Source organism: Hippocampus comes, unplaced genomic scaffold, assembly GCF_001891065.2.
Source record: "Hippocampus comes isolate QL1 unplaced genomic scaffold, H_comes_QL1_v1.1 scaffold244, whole genome shotgun sequence".
Taxonomy (NCBI): domain Eukaryota; kingdom Metazoa; phylum Chordata; class Actinopteri; order Syngnathiformes; family Syngnathidae; genus Hippocampus; species Hippocampus comes.
Window position 1 is genome coordinate 284,463 of NW_017805495.1, and position 17,360 is coordinate 301,822.

General features: G+C 45.2%; 3 protein-coding genes and 1 long non-coding RNA gene across 8 annotated transcripts in view; 3 read left to right on the plus strand and 1 right to left on the minus strand.

Moving 5' to 3' along the window:
• The window catches only part of LOC109519618 (uncharacterized), a 10,470-nt gene extending 8,296 nt beyond the window's left edge, over positions 1-2,174 (plus strand). The window contains exon 3 of the long non-coding RNA XR_002168990.1: positions 2,052-2,174. This is a non-coding gene — a long non-coding RNA (uncharacterized LOC109519618). The remainder of the gene's footprint in view (positions 1-2,051) is intronic.
• nhsl3 (NHS like 3) overlaps positions 1-3,613 on the minus strand; it is a 21,510-nt gene extending 17,897 nt beyond the window's left edge. For all 4 annotated transcript variants that reach the window (XM_019876264.1, XM_019876259.1, XM_019876258.1 and 1 more), the window contains exons 1-2: positions 3,191-3,613; positions 2,043-2,393 (exon numbers count right to left, since the gene is read on the minus strand). In XM_019876264.1, the coding sequence (XP_019731823.1) occupies positions 2,043-2,274 (232 nt within the window). In that variant the 5' untranslated portion in view covers positions 2,275-2,393; positions 3,191-3,613. The remainder of the gene's footprint in view (positions 1-2,042; positions 2,394-3,190) is intronic.
• On the plus strand, positions 2,209-9,331 carry sync (syncoilin, intermediate filament protein). Of its 2 annotated transcripts, none has more exons than XM_019876268.1 (6): positions 2,209-2,312; positions 6,652-7,797; positions 8,084-8,295; positions 8,448-8,655; positions 8,721-8,845; positions 8,910-9,331. In XM_019876268.1, exons 2-6 carry the CDS (start codon positions 6,706-6,708, stop codon positions 8,956-8,958), a joined length of 1,686 nt encoding a protein of 561 aa, XP_019731827.1. In that variant the 5' UTR covers positions 2,209-2,312; positions 6,652-6,705; the 3' UTR covers positions 8,959-9,331. The 2 variants fall into 2 exon arrangements, with proteins under 2 accessions (XP_019731827.1, XP_019731826.1); XM_019876267.1 differs by lacking the exon at positions 2,209-2,312 and adding an exon at positions 6,165-6,444.
• Positions 9,332-9,409: 78 nt separating this feature from the next.
• The window catches only part of tert (telomerase reverse transcriptase), an 8,356-nt gene continuing 405 nt past the window's right edge, over positions 9,410-17,360 (plus strand). The window contains exons 1-15 of the mRNA XM_019876265.1: positions 9,410-10,143; positions 10,794-12,012; positions 12,165-12,354; positions 12,428-12,581; positions 12,660-12,827; positions 13,171-13,332; positions 13,411-13,512; positions 13,600-13,685; positions 13,756-13,872; positions 14,215-14,286; positions 14,452-14,640; positions 15,415-15,541; positions 16,557-16,618; positions 16,922-17,046; positions 17,167-17,292. Coding sequence (XP_019731824.1) covers positions 9,928-10,143; positions 10,794-12,012; positions 12,165-12,354; positions 12,428-12,581; positions 12,660-12,827; positions 13,171-13,332; positions 13,411-13,512; positions 13,600-13,685; positions 13,756-13,872; positions 14,215-14,286; positions 14,452-14,640; positions 15,415-15,541; positions 16,557-16,618; positions 16,922-17,046; positions 17,167-17,292 — 3,115 coding nt within the window. The 5' untranslated portion in view covers positions 9,410-9,927. The remainder of the gene's footprint in view (positions 10,144-10,793; positions 12,013-12,164; positions 12,355-12,427; positions 12,582-12,659; positions 12,828-13,170; positions 13,333-13,410; positions 13,513-13,599; positions 13,686-13,755; positions 13,873-14,214; positions 14,287-14,451; positions 14,641-15,414; positions 15,542-16,556; positions 16,619-16,921; positions 17,047-17,166; positions 17,293-17,360) is intronic.

Here is a 17,360-nt window from a genome sequence, read left to right on the forward strand (position 1 = left end):
ACACACACACACGCACGCACACACACACACACACACACGCACACACACACCCACACACACACACACACACACACACACACACACACACACACACTCGGAGGCCAAGTGTTGCTGGCTTCAAGCTGTTTTGAGTTTGATGTCATACGACACAGAAAACAAAAGAGAGTTGAACTTTGTATAGTTTGCTAGCTTAATGCTAACCTATAATGCCAAACAACATAGGCTGGCTCATGGAAATGAACATGTATGTTACAGTGATGCTATTTAAAACAAAAACAGATCAGCGACACATTCAAACTAAGCATACTCACAGGGATATTCTTTCTAGTCAACAACAACTGTTACTAGTTTGGGACCTTCTCTGCCTTTCCTTCTTGCTCTTAATTACGCAACATCTCTTCCAGTAAACTTGACTGACTTCGGCGCAACTCTATAAATTCGGACTTGTAAAAATAAATCCCAAAATGATTGCTTAGAATTTTGAAAAAGGCACACACACAAAATGTCAAGCATAAAACTGGAATATAGTGGAATTACATGGAATGCGGTAATGAATAAGTGTGCGCTCTAATTTAAAAAAAAAAAGCCCTCTCAAGAATCCTCTCAACGTTTGAAATGGGCCTTTGCGATGTGCTCTAATCTTCCGTCTCCATCACATAACTCCAGCCGTCATCCAGCAACCAAACACACAACCAAACGGCCAGGAATTCAGCTCAGAGCGTCTGTGGGTTTTTCACAGGACGGGAATTTGTGTCAACTGTAGCCAGCGAGGTCGCGCGGAGCTTTGGATGGTGGGTCCGAGCGGCCGGTGCCAGGATGACAACAGTGAGTCAGTGGGATGACATAACACAAAGACACGTTTTCGTTAAGTACGACTTAGCCGCATGCACAAGAAGGTTCTTCTTCAGGCGTTTGCGTTGAAGGAGGCGAACGCAACGCACGACAATGCAGTCCTCAGTAACGACAACAAGGCAATAAACAAGTTCTGTAAAGCTTTATAGATTGTTTTTTTTTTCCTTTCAGCTGTTGGTGTAGCTTTAAATCAGACTGTTGTAGTGTGTCTGACAATCTTTATGGACGATATAAACAGGTATGTGTTTTTTAAAAAATACTTATTAGGGGTGTGCATAGCATTTGTCATGTTTATTAGCATGAAACAATATGTTAAAAGCTATCCGAAGCCTTCGTATAGCTTTTAATTCCATTTAAATGCATTCAAAGATGGTCAGCAACATCAAACTGGTGCATACCACCAGTATGTAACTTTTTGATACAAACACGGTTCCCCACACATTCAAAGCCCACACCCCACTCGCTGCCCGAACCACATCCTCCGAAGTTTGCCATGCGCTCCAAAAGTGGTCTCTGTTGATCATGACCCACACACATTGCGAAACCACTGCCAATTTGGGCACGACGAGGAGTTTAAAAGTTTCCAAGCAGTTGTGGGCCGCTTCCTACACTGACACATACGCAGAGAGCCAGCGAGACAAGTGGGAGGGATGGCTTTTGAGGTGATACAAAAACAGGAAACGACGACTGCCTGCCGTAATCTCCGAGCTGCCGAACAAGCGAAAGCATCAGCAAAAAAAGGGGAGGGGGGGGATTTAGAGATCAGCGTCCGTCTACATGCATGCACACCGCGCTTATGAGGTCAGACGGCAACTTCAGAATAGCCTCATGTCATTTACAAAAGTATCGGTACACTTTGGGCTGTGTGTTTGTAGGACTTGTATTTTTCACGAGAAGAGCAATAAAGTGGCAAGCCGATAAATAAACGATTATTTGCAATTAAGGATTAAAGGCACTCTTCTGTTTGACTTTTTTTTTTTTAATATACACCCAAAGCTACTTTATCTCCGCTTTTTGTTCTGAAACGGATGTTTTTGGTTAAATCCACCCATGTTCTACTGCCGTTTACCAAAGAAGTGGGGAAACGTTGAGTAACAAGTTTAGACAAAAGTAGTCCTTTGTCGTGGCAGCGAGGCAACTACAAATAGTTTTTTTTCCTGTGCTTTTGCGCCATCTGAAAAGTGTCTCACCTTTTGCAGCGTCCTGGGTCTGAAGTCCATCAGCTAAAACCAGCTGCTTCCCTCCACTATCGACATTCTTCTTCGTCTTCTTCTTCCTCTTCTGGCTGCTCCTCAACCAGCTGATGGCCTGTCCCAGGGAGCTTCCCGGCTTCCTGTGGCCGCGTTGAGCTTTCACCTCGCGGCCGACGATTTCGGTGACGTCCCAGGGAACCAGGTCGCCCGTCGACCTCCTCCGGGACATGGCGGAGGTTGGGCCCGGCAAGGTCCCGATAAAGCCGGGTGAGTCCGTTGAATATCCAAATGTTTCCGGAAAGTTGGCCGTGTCCGTCCTCCTCGGACTTTGCTCCGCTTCGTCACCACCTGGGACAACAATGAGATCAGCAGGATGGGAAAGAGAGGAGGAGGGAGGATAGACGGTGTCGAGAGAGATTTAGTATCGTTGACTAAAACAAATGTGCATCCCAGATTGTCCAGTGGAACTGCGACACCGGTTGACTTCCAAGTGGTTCGAACTTCAAAAAACATCCACTTTTCCCTGTCTTGTCACCGTTATCCAACCTTGCACAGCTCGTGTTTTCCGTATTATTTCAACGTTATTAACATCATACGAGCAAAACTCCAATTCTGCGTGTGTTCAATGCTTATAACCCTGCGAGGCCAATTATATTTGATAGCCTGTCTATGGCATTTTGTATTCTGTCATTTTGAAACTGACTGTTACTATAAGGCAAAGAATGCTCTGTGGTTGTTTTATATACACCCGTTCCTCTCCCTTACTTCGCCACAATCACTTCCATTTCCAGATCTGTGTTTTTCGTTGCGGGTACTCTTCTGCGGAGGCACACCTCCCCGACAAGACCAAGAAAAGGATAGCCTAGCTTACTGTACATGTTTGAAGGTTTGTTTTGCCTTGTTTAGAAAATATTGGTTGAACTCCAAATTTTGAATTCCATTCCAGTTTCTGCGACATTTGTTTACCCTCACCCTCGCTTCTCTCGTCTTCCATTTTTGTTTCTTTGGAGAAGCCCGTGAAGGACTATTGCGCCACATGTTTGCCGGATTTAACATACAGTACGCGCACGCCCGGGAGCATGTATGGTTAAACCGTAAAGCAAAAGCAAATTAGAAATACATGCAAGCAAGACTCTCAAACTTACTTGTACAGGTCCACTCTAGGTCTCGGCTGTGGTCTTTTAGTCTTGTGGAGTTTGTGTGTGTGCATGCATGTGTGAGACTGAAGTTCCATCATGCTCTCTGAACAGTCAGTCCCTCCCTCTCCTCCTCCCACCTCTCACAGGGCTGTGATCTACACCAATCCAGCCTCTCCTTGCACTCCTGGACACTCTTGAGACAGTTTTGGTCCTTTTTTTTGTTTTTCTGGTTAGAATTCTAGTCTGTGCCTCATCGTTAGTCTCATTTCAAAGGAATCAGGTGCATTCACGCCAGGCTTGTTGGAGGAGCCACTGAAATATTAGCGCAGTGTGCTCCGTGATGGAAGGAAGCCCAATTGGAGCGTTCCCGTTTCGGTCACAGGACACACAACACTCACACACACAACATCTGGGAGTGGGAGTGGAGACAAGCAAGCGTCACTTCATGCAGCTGGGCGGGTGGGTTGGGTAATCGGGGGCGCGGTTAGCGGGATTTGCTCATCTGGTTTGCATGTGGCCCAAGACCCACAGGGCAAGAGGGAACAGGAGGGGGAGGCCCCCAAGAGGCTCACTGTCAGTCAGATGAAGGCAAAATTCGACTAATAGTTACCGTTGTTAAATAAAAACAAAAAAAAAAGGGCAAAATTCGACTAATAGTTACTGTTGTTAAAAAAATAAATAAAAAAATAACATAAAAACAAGCACTGCCATGAAAAAAAATGTTTTGAATGCTTCCCTCCCCAGAAGGTTTGCTGTAAAAAAAAAAAAAAAAATCAGCCCCAGGCTAAACTTATGACTGTGGAGTAGTAAAAAATCTGGCATATGCAGCTATCCAAATTGATGTTGATCCAAATGTAGAATGTTTGAACATTGCAGCACGTTGGACTTGTGGTTAAGAATGTCTGCCTCACCTTTCTGTAGTTCAGGATTCAAATCCCAAGATAGGCCTTCCTGTGTCGAAATTGCATATTCTCCTTGTGCTTCAGAACGACGACAGATGTCCCGGCACTCGCTGGGGCAACACGGTTCACTAGTGGTGAGCACATCGGCCTCACAGTCAATGGGGTTCTGGGTTTGAATCTCTCGGTGTCTTGCAATCACAGCAGGAACGTGAAAACTTGAAACCAGAACCTCTCAACTGTGAGGCAGACGTGCTAGCCATTAGCACAGCGAGCTGCCCCGATGAGTCACTTCAGCCACTCCTCATTGTGATTTGCGTTTAATGATCCTCCCCGCCCCAATCAGGGGGCTTCAGATGAGCAGACTTTGTTAACTTCCCCTTCAAAAACACATGCCATGAAATATTTTTGCGACAGGAATTCCTGGGAGGGTGTGGTCGTTTTGCGGCCGAGTGATGGAACCAAAACAGGCTGCAGCTTTCCATCCCCGCTCTTGTCTTGTCCGTCTGTCTGCAGAAGATTGCCGCATCTGTTTTCTGTCCGTCCACTTCGCGGGGCTAAGGGGGGGGGGGGTTCTTTTAAAACCTGCCGTTAATGTTACTGGTGACCCCTGGAAAACTCGCCCGCGCCTCTTTCTGATTGTTATCGAAGCAGCACGATTGAACATGAATTAAAAGGAGGTGGGGTTAAAAAAAAAAAAAAGTGTTTATGAGGAAAGACGACATGCTGATGTGTTTAGTCTGCAGATGCAGAAGAAAAGGTCTCTGGTAATCTCAGCAGGACATTCAGTTCTGAACCAGAACCCCTTAAATAGTTGACGCCACCCTGCTCACACACTCTTGAACCCTCCCTCCTCCTCAAAAGAAAAGAAAAATGACGCCCGAGTTCAACACAGTCCTCAACTCGATCCAAGACATTTTGTCACGGTGTTGGATCACTTCATCCGTGGACATAATGTCATGTCAACAACAATCTTCCTCTCTCCCACCCAAAGTCCAGACTTGCCAAAACACACTGTGACAACATGGTTGTCAAGGAAACCGGATGACAGGACCTGCAAATATTTTGGCTACTTGGAGAAGGGCACACAAAGAAAAATAACCATCCTTCCATCCATTTTTGATATTGCTTGCTCTCATGAGGTTCCTCGATCATCTGAAGCCTGTGCCTGACTGAATAGTTTGGTTGAGAGGCAGGGTACACCCTGGACTGATCGCCAGACAATCACGGAGCACTGAAAATACTGACACACATACAGTAAGTAGTACAGAAAAAAAACAATTTGCACAAATCTAAAATGTGGTCGGGCTGTGTGTACTTTCATCTAGTGTAGTAGCAGCAAAGATAATAAATGTGGGACGTCGTGTAGCGCCATCTTGTGGACACAATTGGAAAGCAATGACAGCACATTAAAAATGGGGTCTGACTACTTTCTGGTATGTCATTATATAAGTCACACCTGCTTTGCACGAGAACCGACGGCAGTCTTTCGCCCTGTTGCTATTTTCTTTCGTTTTAATCCGCGACTCATCCTCATTACGTTCCGCTGGAATGGAAGAAGAGCACCGCCTGCCCTCTTGCTCTATTGTAGGGGTCACAAGTTGAGGGGAAATCGATCCTCCCCGAAGGGAAGAAGCCACTTGTTCATGGGGAGTTATTTAAAGACCGCTAAATAATGAGGAGGCATGGATGGAATCTTGAAGCCTGAGTGCCATCATCATCGTCATGAACATGCACGCACACAAACATCAGTAAAGCTTCTCGGAGCTGCTCTGGACCACTAGTAGAACCAGTCACATTGTTTTGATGTATGGGGGGGAGGTGAAATCGGTCCCGTACACTAACTACAGCTTGATTTAACACAAACACACACTGTGTTGACACTTGTGGGGACCACATTTTCTTACGCTTCCAGAAGTATGGGATCGCGCATTACAGGGACACATACACACACTCAAACAAACAAAATGATATTTTTATGGGAACCAACTTTATTACCTATTTAAGTGTCTGTCCGGGGAGTGTATTTTATTAAAAAATAGTAAATATCTAAAATAAAAAAAAGGGTGGTATTTCTGATCAATGTGGTCTTGTTTCCGGGCAGATGAATAGTCCCTCCTGCTTCGGCTCTTCTTTCTCGCCCAGCCTCTTGTGTTTATTAATACATCAAAACAGATTTAAAGTAGTCATGGTCACACATAACTGTAGTCCGACTGAGGAGGGCAATGCGAGAGCGGGGGGGGGGGGGCCTCTGGATCTTTATACCCCCTCCCACGCATTACACCCTCTCATTCTGCTTTGTCATTTGAACCGCAACTGGATTCATGCGCAGGCAGAGCAAACCTGCATGTCCAATAACAAGTAAGTTAGTGCTGATTTTTACATTGCAGTTGACTTTGAGTAGAGCGGCTGGAATACGTTCTAAACGTACACGTAACTTCCGTGTGAGGAAGTGGTAGACTCAATGTGTTGAGCATGGGCATCTGAAATACGTCAGCAGGTGAAAGAAGCATGGCTGTACTGTATGTTACTTACGATATCTGTGTCATTTCTGTTTCCTTTTATCAGAGGTTGGATCGTAAAGTAGACGCAAACAGCGGGTTCAAGTATCGGAGCCCCGCCATGGAGGACGACGACGATCCGTCATCTGATTTCGAACCACTGTTCATCCGAGAAGAGAACGGGGACCCCGAGACCAACTGGTCTACTCTCGATTTTACAAGGACGCACATGAGTCAGCCGTCTTCAATGGGGCCGTACTTGCTGGAGATGGATGACTTGCTCAAGAGGTGCGAGGAGCTCACGGATATCCCGCTCGAGTCGGACCCGGAACAGATGCTTGGCGAAAGAGAAACATCGCCGTATTTTTCCACAAGTCACACTGGGAATACAATGGGGATGGCGGACGAGTGCGCAGAACACCAGTTCCATGAGGACATGCCGATCACTTCGTCGGGTAACAAATTGAGCAGCACCATGGTGCAGTACGAAGGTCAATTGATGGGGATGTTGGCCATGCTGGAGAGCTGTATGGACGAGGCGCCCGTAGATTTGCAGATGAACCAGGAGTATGTGCATGTGAACAAAGTCAAGGACATGACGTCGGAACGTCAGAGCGTTGGTCACCGGGATCCCTCAAGGAACAGGTCTGAATCGGAAGTCCACGACCAAGAGTTCAAGTATTCCAAGCCGTCGATGACAGTCGGTTGTACTTCCCGAGTGGATGATGTCAACGTCACAGATTCTCCAACAGAGTCCTTGGAGATGGAAATGAGTTTTGGAGTGGATGGATTCCAGACACTGGCAAGTCAGATGGAGAAGTGCATCGAGGAGCTGCAGCGCTTAGAAAGGAAGCGGAAGGACTTACTGGGGGAGGTGCTACAGCTGAGGCGACAGGAAGCCAAAGAAGAAGAAGAAGAAGAAGCAACAGCGTCAGATTCTAACATTTCAAACAGAGTAAATGAGTTGATGGCGGTGCTGAGAAAGGAGGAGGAAGACCGGAGAGAGGAGAGAAAGAGGGAGGTGCAGCTCCTCAGGTCGGAAGTGGCCGAAGAGGAGCGGCGAGTGTGGAAGGCGGAAATGGAGAAGCAGGAGTTGCGCGACGAGATGCGCAAGCTAAAGAGGCAACTCTTCACCAAGGCCAAGGAGAGCGCGCACATTCAGGCAGCCCTCAACAAGCGACGTCATGAAACGGATCTCCAGAAGAGAGAGGAGGTAAGTCACTAAATGTTTGGGATATTCAGCTTTCAACAAAGATCATCTGCTTGTTGGAGTACAGCACAAGCACTGAAACCTTCTTTCCATTTCAGGTTCCTTAAAAAAAAAAAAATTGACCCAAAAGCTGAATATCTAAAATTCTTTACGAGAAGTTTATCTTTAACCCTTTCGGGGAAAGTGGCTACTTCAGTGGACAGCTTATCATGCTATCACGTATGAAAGGGTTAACAAGAGATTCCTGACGTATGTACCCAATGCCCATGCCCTCCATTCCATCCTCCAGGAGAAACTGCAGACTTTGTTCCAGCAAATGACAGAGGAGGGCTCACAGCTCAAGTCACAACATCAGCAATATCTCCGGGACCTCCGAGCAGAGATTTGCGTTTGCACTGCCAGCCGGACTTGCAACACGACGCAGGAGGAGCTGTCCAGGAGGAACTCCTGCGGGGACATCCAGCAGTACCTGCAGGACAGCCTGAGAGCCCTTGAGAACAGGTACTGAATTTCACTCACCATTTCATCTTTCCATATACATTTTTGATTGCTATCTTCACTATTATTACCGCTTTGTGTCAATGAATACAGTAGAGCTTCACTTACCGATTGTGTTGGACTCTTTACCCCAAACTCTGATCTTGGCTTTCCAGGTACGAACCCGTGTTGCTGGGCCTTCAGAAGAGGAAAGAGACAACAACTAGGGCTTCTTTAAAAGCTAAAGAACAGACCCGAGAGCTCAAAGCCCAGCTTGGACCCTTGCGGGAGGAGATGCAAGCGCAGGTGCTGCAGAGGGCTCGCTTGGAGGAGAAACTTAAACTCGTTCACGTACAGAGGAGAGAGGACGCTGAGCACTACGAGGTGACGTGAGATGCAGAGGAATGTGTACAACGGAGCTGACGTGATAAGTATCTTCACTGTTTTAGGAGAGCATCCGTTGTCTCGAGCGGAGCAGCAGAGAGCTGAAGATGGAATTGACGGTACAGAGAAGAAAAAACAAAGAGGCGGCAGATTTGCGAGACTGCCTTTCCAAACAAATCCTTCTTTACAGGTGAGATCCATGCTGTTGATGGATTTTGTATTTGGCGTTGCACTCGAACAACTTTTCCCAACAGGTCAGCTGCTGGCGACCACCAGAAGTCCGAGAACCAAAAGGAAGCATGATTTACACCTCTGGATGAGGCTTTTTTTTTTTTTTTTTACGTAGAGCTTGGAATATAGAATGCACTTTACACATTTCTGTATTGTTTATGAAGGTAGTTTGTGGAAATGTTTTTATGTATTTCATTAACATGGTCATTTGGGGTGGAGCCTTAGATTTGCGGCTGACCGCTTATTTGCGGAAGTGGGCCCCAGGGGTCAGCTAACCTTAGAGAGCCAACTATGTGTATACAAGCAATAAAACATTAAAAATATCCACCATATGTCCCCTTTAAGTCATCATATGCTATGAGCGATGGGGGTTAGTTCATGTAGTTTGTCTTTTCTAATGTAGTTTTCATCTATTCTTTCTTAATAAACGACACTGGTCATTTTGGATGTTTTATGCACTGTCATCATCATGGTGAGCAAGTGGTTAGTTTAGTCGCCTCATAATACTGAGGACTACGGATTGGTATTAACTTCCGGGGTTGAGCGGCGCTAAGTAAGAAGTCTGCCGGACACCGCTGTAGCACCCCAGCTAACCGACGTTCCCCCGTGGCGGCCATGTTGGCAGGGGCGACGGTTGCATAAAAGCTAATGGATGGATGTGGGAATGTTGTAATAACTTCTTAATTTTGTGAGCGATTTTCATTACTGTCACTTATTTTGTGATTAACAATACATGTCCTATCAACGCAGAACAGTTTTGGTGATAATTATTCACTGGCGACAAATTCAGTTTTAGCCATAAAAACTTATTCCAAGTTCCCTTGTCGTAATTGGCCGATGTTGTTTACAACCGTATGCAGCATCATGTGCCGGCATCCTTTTCCAGCCGCCTACTCCATTAAAATGGTGACGTCTTTGCCCTTCCTAGCTTAGCGTCGCGGTCGACCGTCAGATAGAAAGGGGCGTGTCTTACCTGCCCCTGTTCATATTTAGGACGTTGCCAATGTGTCTTTAAAAACTGCTAATAAATTAGAAGTAATAATGTCTTCAGCTGATCTATCCCAGGTTTTCGACCTCGTGCGTTCCCTATATTGCCACACACAAACGCTGGAGGAGTTTACGGACAGAATCGTGTTCCAAGAGGGTCACAAAGTGGTTCTTGTCGAACAGGCGGACTCTTACGCCTTTAAATCCTTCGTCGGGAGCCTTGTCGTCGGCTACGACGACGAGCTTCAGCACGTGCCGAGCTGCCACCAGGTAAAAAAGTCGGTAACACTTTCAAGTTAGTGGGTTATTTAGCCTGTTAGTCATTTATATCTTCAGGAGTCCTTTAAAAGTTATTGTATTTATTTAGCCGTCTCCTCCTCGAAAACATGTTGATTGAAATGTATTTATTTTTTCAAATTAATGTACTGTATTTCGTTTAAATACTTAATTCATTGAGGAAAAAAAGTTGTAAAAATTATTTGCTAGTTTTTCAGTTTGAACATTACATGTCTCGTCTTTGTAGTGTATAGGTTGAACATGATTAGCAAATCATTGCATTGTTTTTATTTAGCTTTGACACAACATCCCAACTTCATTGGAATTAGGTTTGAAGATATCATTAATTATCCCCCCCCCAAAAAAATCTCAAGCTAAATTGAACATTTTTGTTATTTCTGAAGTATGTATTAAAATGAAATATTTTTGCATGAATCTGTTGGCCCACCCAAGGAGTAGCTCCCAGTTTAGTTTCAAAAAGCTTGGTTACCCCAGAGCTAGCATGTGTTGTGCGCGTTTATTGTGGCGCCTTATTCCTAATTTGAATGTAAAAAAATGTACTTTGTCTCCTCTAAGGCACTCTCACTTCGCGCGACAACCCATGAAGCAATATCATGTTTTTTGTTTTGTATCGCTTTCCACAGGTCAGCACTCTGTCGGAACTGTTGGCCTTCATTCTCAATAGCCTGAAAAGGAAGAAAAAGCACAACATCTTGGTACGCGGTTACAAACTGCTGTGCGTGGACCAGCAGGAGAGTGACATTGACCACTTCAAGTTCCAGGGTGAAGTCAGTCAGAATGTTGCCAACATCCACACCAGTGACCTGTGGAAGAAATTGGCCCTGCGTCTCGGCACGGACATCACTCGCCACCTGCTGGAGAACTGCTCCATTTTTGTCATGGTGCCGCCGTCGTGCGCTTTCCAGGTGTGCGGCTTTCCCATCTACGACAAGGTTTACAAACCCGTCGTCCGCTCTGGGTTTTGCCTCCAGACTCGATTCGGGACCCGTTGTAATACTAGATCTGCGAAGAGTCGACGTGCAGTGAGCTTGAAAAGGGGGGGGTTTAGAGCCCCATATCAGAAAAGGAAGAGAGAAATCATTGAGGAGGATGAGGAGGACACGCTGCGTTCTGGAAAAAGGAGACGTCTCGCAAAAGCTCAGGAAGTTAAAGAGACAGTTGAAAAAAGACAGCCGGTGTACTTCAAGCCCGTGGAGATAAGCGGTGATGTCTTTCAGCAAACAGCTGAAACAGGCACAGCTCCTTTGGAAACAAGACCCAGTTGGAGATCAGGCATTTTCCCCCCTTTGCCTCCCTCGCAGTGTTTCATAAGAACCATGGCCTTCCTGTATGGTTGCCAGGGTATGAACGGGTTCCTCCTCAACAGGAAGAAGAAAAGTGCGGCGGGCTCGAGACGAATACAAGGTCCCGATCTGGTGAGAATAATTTTCTTCGAGGGGCTGGCCTATCTGAACGGACTGGAGAGGAAAACGAAGAAGCTCCCCCGTCGCTTTTTCAACATGGTCCACCTTTTTAGCCAGCTTTTGCGTCAGCACAGGAGGTACGCCTACAGCAGAACGCTGCAGCGACTGTGCCCTCTGGTGCGGAGCGACCTGCCCCAAGGTGAACTCAGCACCCTTTTGCCCAAACATTGTCGGCCTCACCGGGTCTACCTTTTCGTGAGGGAGTGCCTGTGCGCCGTCGTCCCCTTAGAGCTTTGGGGCTCCTTGGAAAACCGTTGTCATTTTTTGGCGCGGGTCAGGGGCTTTTTGTGCAGCAGTAAGTATGAAAAGATTTCCATTGCGGAGCTGATGTGGAAGATGAAGGTGAATGACTGCGACTGGTTGAAGATCAGTAAGAAAGGTGAGATCAGAGGGAAATAAAATGCAAAAAACCCCAGTTCTCGGGCGGCTTAATAAAAGACCTCTAGCATTCTGGTCAAAACACCACCATTAGTACCCACTTGTTGAAGTCCTCTTGAAATAAAACGCCTTTTGGGGGCCTGCTGTTTGCAGGCCGGATCCCACCCAGCGAGCTCACGTATCGGACCCGAGTGCTCGGTCAGCTGCTCGCTTGGCTTCTTGACGGCTACGTCGTCGGCCTCGTGCGAGCTTGCTTCTACGCCACAGAAAGTGTGGGTCAGAAGAACGCCCTGCGGTTCTACAGGCAGGAGCTTTGGGCCAGACTGCAGGAGCTTGCCTTCAGGTGGGCATCCCACCAAACGGCGTGCATGGTCAGTGTGGGTAACGAAGCTCATGGTCGCCGTTTGTGCTTATAGAGATCACCTTTCTGTGGGACACTTGAAGGAATTGACTCAGGCTCAGGCGGATTGCCTCCCCAAGAGCACCATCATCAAGCATCTGCGCTTCATCCCAAAGGCGGTTACAATGAGGCCTATCATGCGAGTTTTTGGAGTAGACGCCCAGACGAGGGTACTTTCCTCACTTATGTTCCAAAATGTTTTACTTTGTAGTTAAACAATACAAATACCCTCTCATCCCTCGCTTTAGGCCTTCCAAAGGAAGATATGTGACCTGAGGGATGTCTTGCGAGCCTGCGTACGCGTCTCTCCCTCCCTCCTGGGTTCCACAGTGTGGGGGATGACTGATATCCACAAGGTGTTGACCACTCTTGTGCAGGCCCAGCAGGACAACCCAGAGCCCCTCTACTTTGCTAAGGTTGGACATCATTTGCACTTTAAGGCTGTCAAGTGACACTTCTTTTATTCCCAAAATACATTCACAGTCGTGTAAAAAGTGCACAGTCTGGCTCCCCCTAGTGGTACGCAAAGGCAATGGATTCAGTTGTCCACACGCCGTCGAAGCACAAGAAGATAATGTTACAGGTTCACTTATTTAATCCAGTATTTTTTATTTATTTATTTATTTTTTAAATGTAAAATACATTTTTTGTTTGCAAACATTTACTTGGATACATTTTGTAGTTGACTCGTGCAATGTATTTTATTTGAATCACAGAAAAAAGAAATAATGGTGTCATCCTTCCATTTCTCACTTTAAGGTGGACGTCAGCGGAGCATACGAGAGTCTGCCCCATGACGAACTTCTCCATGTGGTCAGCGAAGCCCTGTCGCTTGCCAACGAGAAGTCCTTCAACATACGCAGTTACACCTCGTTGTGGGTGGATTCTTTCGAGGGCCTGAGGAAGTCTTTTGTTAGACGGGTATGAACAAAACTTCGATGGGTCCTTAAGAATATTCTATCCAGTCCTAGAGTTTTTTTTTTTCTTCTCCTTGTGCAGGCTGACTTTGTGACGGATGAGATGGGCTGCAGCAACATGAAAGGGTTTCTGACGGCCCTGCAAAGAAACGACAGAGCTCACCACTCCATCATGGTGGAGCAGGTTGGGGTGGCATCCTCAGATAGTACTCACAGATCACTACATTATGATGTCGTTTCCACGTTTGTGCTCATTTGAGCTACTTTTCAGGACTTGGCCACAAATATTCACAGCCAAGAGATCCTTCAGTTCTTCACCCACATGTTGACCCACAGCTTTGTACGGTTTGGGAAGAGGTAAGGTTTGAATTTGTAGTCGTATTAACATGGCCTTGCACATTGTAATTCTGGACTTGGACCCTCTCAGAACCTATCGTCAGCTTTGCGGGATTCCCCAGGGATGCTCCGCATCCACTTTGCTCTGCTGTCTCTGCTACGGTCACATGGAGAATGCCCTGTTCCAAGGAATGGAATTAGCCAAAGGGTACAGTGCATATGTACAGGGGGTTCTTGCTTTACGATGGTCCTGACATTCTGAATGGCGTATTTAGTTGTCGCGGCGCATGAGTGTTACCACTCTCCATTCACTGTTTTACGATGCCTGCAAGTATTTACTGGAATAATGTCGGTTAGTACAAATTTGCCTACAAATTCGGGTCACATCGCTGCCAAAGAAACAAAACTGTTGTGTAGCGGGGACGCCCTGTACCTACCTACTCGGATTTATTTTGCTTTTCTAAAGTCCTGCAGATGTAGTAATACCATTTTAGCAGGAGAGGGCAGCGTCTTGAAGCTGGTCATTTTTTTTTCCCTCTGTCTCCTCCAGACGATTGATGAGAATGGTGGATGATTTTCTTCTGATCACGCCCAGCCTCAGCGAGGCACAAAACTTTCTCAAGTACGGCTCCCCGCAATGCACTTATTTCTAATTTCAGCCTGGCTCCGGGGACTTTGCATGTTCTCCCCGTGTCAGCTGAGAGAAACTCCAGTTTACATGAAGTCTGCGTGAGACGTTGTCATTTTTACAGTCTTCTTTTTTTTTTTTTTTTTTTAATGTGTTCAGGGTCTTGTTCGCCGGCGTTTCGCAGTACGGCCTGGTGGTCAACCCGCACAAGGTGGTGGTCAACTTTGAGCTGCAGGAAGATCTGTCTTCCTATGCCGGCATCCAAACGCTGGCCTCCCATTGCCTCTTCCCATGGTGCGGCTTGTTGCTGGACACATCTTCTCTCAACGTCTATAATGATTACTCCAGGTGAAGCCGCTCGTCAACTGTAAATAATATACCATAGGCTTTTTTGTTCTCAGATTTGTCATTGTGCTTTTGCTGGTCTTTTATGGTCTCTCATAATTGCAAGCAAAACCTTGCTGCACTTTGCACCTAGTTAGAAAACATCATAAGAGATAACTCCCGGTCTTGCATGTAGCGACGGATGCGGTGGAACCTCCAATGTTGATCACGGCTTTGATCAAGGTGTTCAAACTTCAAAAACATTTCTCATAAGAAATAAAGTGGATCAACGTGCTCGACCGAAATTTAGAATTGAATTGGCAATGACTCCTAAATTCCAATTCAATTCTTGAATTAGAATTTGAATTCATACATTTCAGACAAATATTATTATTAGGACTGCATGTCGTAATTATTTTTTTATTAACGATAGAAGCCTTCTCGGAAAAAAAACAGATCATTAGAATTTGTAAAAACTCTGAAATTCATTGATATGGTGGTAGAACAGCACTTCATTTTGGAATACCTTGCTTCATGTAAGTCTTTGAAAATGGCCGAATTATAAAATTCCAAATTTTGCACCAGCCTGAAAAATGAATTGGTGTGTCGCAACTCATTTTGACTTGCAATGGACTTTGGACTGAACAGCCAACCCTTTCATATACTGCAAGTCCATAAGATTAATTTCTGCTTCTATTTACACTCCTGTGGTGACGACACAAGCAAACAAAAAAAGATGCTCACTGAGCTGAAGTCCACAGAGAATCATGTATGATGGTGGCTTGACTTCTTCCACAGCTACTCGGGCCTGTCTCTGTTCCAGAGCCTCACTTTGGGCACTTTCCAATCGGCGGGGGAGCAAATGAGGAGGAAGTTGATGAGGATCCTGAAACTCAAGTGCCACGCCGTGCTCTTGGACTTGAAGGTCAGCCAAAGATTTATTGCAATTTCCTTCCTACAGGGGCCGTTAAATACAATTCTCTGAAATTTCTTCTCTGGGGATCAATTGTTAATTCTGTCAATTTGTAGCTCTTGGTGTGAGGTTTATTAGCTAAGTGATGATTAAAAGCTGTAACATGTGATACGATAATAGCCTCATGGTGCCTCGTTGCGGCTTCGAAAGCATTCTTATCGAAAATTGAAGAGCTCATCAGTGTGGCAGTAAGTTGCGATAGCTATTAAGCAAGAGGTGAGGAGCCTTTTTTTTTTTCTGTCAGGAGCCTTTTTAGTTCCAGACATCGGAAGGCCAGGAATTTGTGTGCGTGTTGTGTGTTGCGTGGGAGGCTCGATAAAATGCTCCGGCGCATTGATTCTGGACAGCCTATTCTGAAATCCTTCAATATGAACATTAAATATGCATAATGTTGCCGTGGCTTCAATTTGTATTTTATTTTATTATGATACAATTGAGTTGTTTTAACTTTTACGTTCAAGTGATTTGCATGTATTTCTTTTAATCCCATATGATACAATTGAGTTGTTTAACTTTTACGTTCAAGTGATTTGCATGTATTTCTTAGGAACCGTCTGTTCTGAAACATTTTAAGGTGCCGTTTTTATTGAACACGTGCAATACATTTCAAATGAATTTGTACAGTTTTGTTTTTTTTTGTTTTTTTTTCATTTCCCTACATTTAAGTGCAATCTCCATGTTTACTCTGTGTAAAATGATACAGCGACAATAACATTGAGATATGCTTGTTAAGAATAAAACCTCCGCCCGCCTGGTAATTAACACTTGGACATACAACGCTACTGCCGTGAGGTTTTTTTTTTCCTCCCTGCGTAATACTTGCTGTAAAAAGTAATATAATCACCGCTCAAGTGGGCCCTCTGTGATCCACTCGCATCAGCTTGACCACCCGCACTAATATTCCATTTCATTTATATTTTTATGGTTGTCAATATCATAATTTTCCTTTTCCCCCCTTCCCTTGCAGACAAATACCGTGACGACAGTCTACAGTAATATCTACAAGTTGGTGCTACTCCATGCATTCAGGTCAAGACTTACCCCAGACTACAATAGTCAAGTTTTATTCATCGCTTGTTCTTACATGCGGGTGCTTGATATTTTGGAAAGGGTTTGAGTTAAAGTTCTTTTGGCTTTATAAGATGACAATTCCTGCGAAAACATTTTGCATTCAAGCATCTGCACGGCAATTGTGCTTATGACACCACTTCCTGTCTGAGCCATGACTTAATAAAAGGCTGGTTAATCAACTACCTACAATGACCGAAGAATTGACTTGACATTCATCACACGATGCAAACCCTTTTCATTTCCCCTTTGGGCTATTTTTAGATTCCATGTGTGTGCCCAGAGTTTACCTTTTGGCCAAACGGTTGCAAAGAACCCTGCCAACTTTCTGCGGATGGTATGGGACATGGCTCATTATGCCAATAAGCTCTTCAGGCAGAGCAACAGAGGTATTTCCACGCAGATGTACTTCAAATATTGGGGCTCACTTAAAGTTAACAATTAAATTATATTGTTTGTTTGTTTGTTTGTTTTTTTTGTCCTTGCAAATTTCTGCTTCGAATTGTTAGGCTATGAGGTCCTGGATGGCATTGTGCCAAGGGAGGCAATGGAGTTGCTTTTCTGCCTTTCATTTCTACTGGTGTTGTCGCAACATCGCTCCCTGTACAAAGGCATGATTCCGCATCTGCATAAATGTAGGTGAACTCAGGAAAGCATGGAAATGCGCAACATGTTCAAAGTTTCTTATTCCAAAAAAAAAAAA

Excerpts from the sequence above, each read along its gene's own strand:
- sync (XM_019876268.1), top strand. The coding sequence starts at position 6,706 with ATGGAGGACGACGACGATCCGTCATCTGATTTCGAACCACTGTTCATC. Across the intron at positions 8,656-8,720 it reads AGGACGCTGAGCACTACGAG|GAGAGCATCCGTTGTCTCGA; the intron begins GTGACGTGAGAT and ends TCACTGTTTTAG. Across the intron at positions 8,846-8,909 it reads AAACAAATCCTTCTTTACAG|GTCAGCTGCTGGCGACCACC; the intron begins GTGAGATCCATG and ends TTTTCCCAACAG.